We start from the raw sequence: 5970 nt of genomic DNA, 5'->3' as shown, positions 1-5970 counted from the left end.
AGCGCTCACGCACACTATCAGGAGCGCGGCTCATTGCGCCCAGCTAAAGATCGGCGCTGATTGGCCTGACTTGACTCAATAATAACTCCTTTATTAAGCGTTATAAAAAAATGGTTCAGGATTTTTCGTCTCAGTTTTTGGTAAGGAATAACGCTATGTACTTAGTGGGCGGTCATTACTGGTCACCTTGTATATGAAAAATGACAGCATCCAATAACATTATTACGAGAAGAATTTATTTATTTACACCCATACTTATGCATAAAATTTCATCATAAGAACATCTCTATTATCTTGTACCAATTTTATTTAAATAAAATACTTATTTTATTTTATCATTTATTTGGTTAAGTTCTTGTATTCGTAATAAAAGTGATTATTTTGCTTGATTGAACATGTTTTTCTATTCCTTAACTTATGAAATATTGCATCATCAAAGATTGTGGATAGTTATCGTAATGAAATAAAAGTAGTTACAAGTGAATATGTGGCTAATAACGTGTATTAATTTCATAGTTACTGATATTCTTCATAAGAGTTACCACATCATGTTTTGACAACGGTCCCTATAAGGTACAATATAAGAATATTTATTACAAACATTAATAATAAACATAATAATTTTCTATATAAAAGTCTTTTACTTATGAACAATTATTATATTTTATGGTATTTACAGTCATGATATTCTTTAAGGAAATGATGCATACAAAAATATTTCTTGCACCAAGAGCAACGTATTATAGCAGGTACACTACATATGAACCAGCGTGGAATTTCTATCATATCTTTTCCAGAGAAACAAAAATCCACCGGGTTTTCAAAATGTGATGGCCGTTCTTCGAGGTAACTACTTTTAAACTAGGCATATTTGAAAAGATTATGGAATCGTGGAGAGGAATTGTATATGTGTTAAGGATTGTAATTTGATGATATTATTTCTCAAATGTAAATTGATATCATAATTTAACAATATAACGCGATCACTAAATGCGCTCTCTATCTCTCCCCCTCCCTTTCTCCCTCCCTCGCCCTCTCCATCCACCCCTTCCCTCCCCACTTCCACGCCCCGCCCCACCCCTCCTTCCATCTTTCCTTCCCTCCCCAACCTTCCCAACCTCCCTTCTCCCCTCACCACTCCCGCCCTTTCCCTCCCTCCTTCTCCTGCCCAATCTCTCCTGTCTCTTCACCCCCTGCCTCCCTCTTCCACCCTCTCCCTCTTCCACCCTTCTCACCCTTTCTCTCCCGCCCTCCCTCTCCCTCCCTCCCTCTCGCCCCCCTCTCTCTCTCTGCGGTGGAGAAGACGTGTCAAACATAGCTCCGCAAAAGTAATAACTTTTAAACGGTTAAATAGTTACGGGGAGTGATAGAAAGTTATTCAAGTCATAGCGGCATAGACCGGTATTAGCCATGAGTGTTATCTAGCCGGGATATGCTGATTTGTGGGCGTGAGAAGTGCATTTCCTGTCTGGGACACCAAAGTCTCACACGACAGGTAGACATTAAAGGTGGACACAAAAGTGCTGACGTGTGACAGTGGAACACAGGTGAATGATCGCTTACACTGATATTAGCGGTTTCGGCTAATAATTATCGACATGGACGATTAATATGCCGAATATCGATGCTCGGCATGTAAAAAGACAATAAAAAATCAGGTGGTGACATGCATGTCTTGCTATCAAGTGAATCGTATTAAGCTGTTTTACCATCCAGGATGTGTAAGCAAGCATAGGATTGATGATAAAAATCAAGAATTGGTACCGTGTTCTGGCCCATTTAACAGATTTACAATTGAAAGTGAAGCAGATATGAAGAAGGCATCGGCAGTGGCCGGGGGCGGCAGGGACAGGCTAGGATCTACAGGATCTACAGAATCGTTTACCACGCCAAGTAGTGACGTGATAAACGAACCTGTAAAAAGAATATCAGGAGCGAGTGGATCATCGACTATTGACGTAAAAATAGATTGGCTGATAAAAATTGTAAAAGAAATAAAAGATGAAACAGCATGTAAGAAGGAAATTAAAATGATGGTCAAGGAAATAGTTCGAGAAGAATTGGGAAATGTTAAGCAGGAACTGCTAGAAGAGTTGAAAAGAATGATACAGGGAGAAGTATGTGGATCAACAGGAGGAATACAAAGGAGCTATAGTGAAGCGGTTAAAGAGAAAAAGAAAGAGAATGTTATAATTATCAAACCCAAGATTCAACAAGAGAGTGAAGTTACAAAAAAATTGATAAAAGAAAAGGTAGATATCAAAAACATGGCGATGGGAATAACGAAGCTAAAAAAAGGAAGCAAGGAGACAGTGATCATGGGTTGTAAAACTGGAAAAGAAATTAAAACGTTGAAAGCCACAGTGCAGGACAAACTAGGAGAAAATTTCAAAGTTATGGAATCACCGCAGATGAAGCCCAAAATAAAAATTATCAATGTCAGTGAAGATGAAATGAGATTGGATGATGATGACTTAATAACTACAATCAAGAAGCAGAATAGAATTGATGCAATAAATGATGGATTCCAAATGCGAATAGTGAAGAAAATAGTTAAAGAAAAAAGAAATGATAATAATCAACTTAGAAGAAGAGAAAAAGAAGAAGGTTCGATAATAATTGAAGTAGATGAAGAAACGCATGAATTGATGTTGAAAAAAGAGAAACTAAATGTAGGATGGAGAAAATGTCCTATTAATGTTAAAAGATGCTTTAAATGCTGGAGATACTATCATATTGCAAAAAATTGTACGCGAGATGAAACATGCCACAAATATGCGGGAAATCATAAAGCGATTGAATGTACGGCAACAAAGAAAAAATGTGTAAATTGTATGTTTAAAATTCGAACATACAACCTGAAGATAAGTGATGAACACGACGCCCTTAGCCCGGAATATCCAACATTTAAAAAGGCGATACAGGAGGAGAAGAGGAGAGCCGGCTGGGAAATAGCAACTACAGAAGGAAGCGGAAATAATATTGTATACAAACGCGCAAAATTTGATGGCGCATAGAGATGAGATACAGCATCAGATTATGAAGAAAATAAATCCGGCATTCATAGCGTTATCAGAGACAAGATTGATTGCTGAAATTAAAGACAGTGAAATGAACGTACCAGGTTATAGTATAATTAGATGTGATGCTGAAAATAGAAATACAGGAGGGGTTGTTTTATATATAAGGGATGATGTTAAATATGAAATAGTATTAGTAAAAAAATTAGAATCGAATTGTTGGTGTGCTGCGATTGAGGTAAAAAAAAATTGTATATACGAATAATAATGGTAATATATCACTTACCGAGTTCATCGCATGGTGATTTTGTAAGATTTCTGGAGGATATAATAGAAGAGTTAATAATACGAAGAGTATGTATGGTAATAAGAGACTTTAATATAAATATTATAAGATTTAATTTTTGCTAATAATAAAATAGAAGTGCAGGTAATGCATGAACCTAAAATAACGGATCGTGCGTGGCTAAAAGTTGAACTGAATGCGAATAAAATTGATAATAAATACAGAGAACTTAGTGTTAGGAATTATAGAGAGTTTAATATAGATGAATTTATTAAGTTAGTAGAAAATAAATTAGAGAAAAACCAAGATATGGATGTCAGTGCGAGAGCGAAGAAATTTGTTGATAGTATAGTAAATGCGTTGAACGCCACAGCACCTAGAAAAAATTTTTAGAAAACAGTATTCGTGTGAAACAGCGATTTAAACAGTCATTGATAAATGGAAATTGATAGTTAATGAGGCAAAAATGATAGGGGTAATTTTCATGGATCCTAAGCGAGCCTTTGAAACAATAGATAGAGAAAGATTATTAGAAAAATTATATCAATACGGAATTAGAGGAGTGATTTTAGAATGGTTAATATCATATTTAAAGAATATAATACAGCAGGTTCAATTTAATAATAAATGGTCTAAATTAATGGCCACAGAATATGGAGTACCACAAGGATCTGTATTAGAACCTTTGTTATTTAGGTTGGGGAAAAAGAAATCCATTATTTTTTCGGTAGATGGCTGTAGTGATCGATATCTCGTAAATTATCGATCAAACAATTTCAAATTTATGCTCGTTGTCAAGGTAACAGTTCGCACTAAAAGAATTCGTTTGCAGTTTTTTGTTTTGTCCATTCAGTTCTGAGTTACACGGCGTTAAAGATGGAAGTCAACAAAGAGAAAATTCGGTACATTTTACAGTTTTTCTTTGATAAGGGCGAAAATGCAAGTCAGGCGGCTGAAAATGTGAATAGTGTTTATGGTCCCGATACTGTAACAGCTAATTACGCGCAATTTTGGTTTCGTCGATTCCGTTCGGGTATTTTTGACGTTAAGGATGCCCCTCGCACAGGCAGGCCCGTCGTCGAAAATGTCGACAAAGTCACTGAAATCATCGAAGTGGACCGGCATGTTAGTAGTCGTAGCATCGCCCAGGAGTTAAAGATCGACCACAGAACAGTTTTAAACCATTTGCACAAAGCTGGGTTTAAAAAAAAGCTTGATGTTTGGGTGCCACACCAATTAACACCAAAAAACATGATGGATCGAATTTCCATCTGCGAAGCCTTGGCCAAACGTAATGAAATCGACCCATTTCTTAAACGGATGGTGACTGGGGATGAGAAATGGGTCACATACGACAACATTATGCGAAAGCGATCGTGGTCAAAGCGCGGTGAAGCAGCTCAGACGGTGGCCAAACCGGGACTAACGGCCAGGAAGGTTCTGCTTTGCGTTTGGTGGGATTGGAAAGGAATCATTTATTACGAGTTGCTTCCATATGGCCAAACATTAAATTCAGACATCTATTGTCAACAACTGGACCGTCTGAAGCGAGCAATTGACCAGAAACGGCCAGAATTGGCCAACAGAAGAGGTGTCGTGTTCCATCAGGACAACGCCAGGCCACACACTTCTATAGTGACTCGTCAGAAACTCCAGGAGCTTGGTTGGGAAGTTTTGATGCATCCACCATACAGTCCGGACCTCGCACCAAGCGATTACCATCTTTTTCTTGCATTGCAAAACTTTTTTAGTGATAAGAAATTGGCATCAAGGGAAGAGTGTGAAAATCAATTGCTGGAGTTTTTCGCTAATAAGGACCAAGACTTTTATGAGAGAGGCATAATGAAGCTACCATTAAAATGGCAACAAATTATAGAACAAAATGGTGCATATTTGACCTAAATCGGACAATGCAAAACATGTTAAATAAAGTCTTGAAGTTCACGTAAAAATAATGGATTTCTTTTTCCCCAACCTATAGTATACAGGGTGTAACTAAACAAACGCATATGGACAACACTATCAGATACAGAACAACAATTCAAATCAAAAAGTCCTGAACCATTTTTTAATTTGAGCTTTCTTTTCATTGTTATGTGATGTTAAAGTTAGCTAATCAGCGCCTGTTTATACACCAGAAAGCCGTCTCGCTACTCCGACTCCCGTCAAACCTTCTCTGTTTTCCGTTGTAGACAGGCGCTGATTAGTTAACTTTAACATCATATAACAACGAAAAGAAAGCTCAGATCAAAAAATGGTTCAGGACTTTTCGATTTAAATTGTTGTTCTGTATCTGATAGTATTGTCCATATGCGTTTGTTTAGTTACACCCAGTATATAAATGATATAATCAAAATCTGTCCAGAAGTAGTATAAAAATGTTTGCAGATGATACGTTAAAGAAATGAGTTTTTTGAATAAAATAGGTAATTATATATCGGCATACTCTAGATGTATTGTAGATAAGACAATAATAGCGCCTCACTTTGAGTATTGTGTGACGCTGTTTACTGATATGGGAGAAACACAGTTGAGTGAATTGCAAAAAGCACAAAACCGGACCATGAGGATCATATTGCAATGTGATAGACATACCAAAGTGGAGCGTATGCTGCAAGCGCTGCAGTTTATGTCCATAAAACAGAGGCTATACTATATTGTGTG

At 37.0% G+C, this 5970-nt stretch overlaps 2 protein-coding genes across 2 annotated transcripts; both read left to right on the top strand.

Moving 5' to 3' along the window:
* Positions 1 to 1647: 1647 nt before the first annotated feature.
* On the top strand, positions 1648 to 3017 carry LOC115241989. The gene is made up of 3 exons (XM_029817987.1): positions 1648 to 2125; positions 2168 to 2699; positions 2865 to 3017. The coding sequence occupies exons 1-3, from the start codon at positions 1671 to 1673 to the stop codon at positions 3015 to 3017; spliced, it is 1140 nt and encodes a 379-aa protein (XP_029673847.1). The 5' UTR covers positions 1648 to 1670.
* Positions 3018 to 4004: 987 nt separating this feature from the next.
* LOC115241982 (histone-lysine N-methyltransferase SETMAR-like) lies at positions 4005 to 5285 on the top strand. Its single transcript, XM_029817981.1, has one exon. The coding sequence runs from the start codon at positions 4183 to 4185 to the stop codon at positions 5206 to 5208; it is 1026 nt and encodes a 341-aa protein (XP_029673841.1). The 5' UTR covers positions 4005 to 4182; the 3' UTR covers positions 5209 to 5285.
* The last annotated feature ends 685 nt before the right edge of the window (positions 5286 to 5970 follow it).

The sequence above is a fragment of the Formica exsecta genome, unplaced genomic scaffold (genome assembly GCF_003651465.1).
Source record: "Formica exsecta isolate Colony F162 unplaced genomic scaffold, ASM365146v1 scaffold550, whole genome shotgun sequence".
NCBI classification, from domain to species: domain Eukaryota; kingdom Metazoa; phylum Arthropoda; class Insecta; order Hymenoptera; family Formicidae; genus Formica; species Formica exsecta.
The sequence above is the reverse complement of the archived record's forward strand: the minus strand, read 5'-3'. Positions and strand labels throughout refer to the sequence as shown.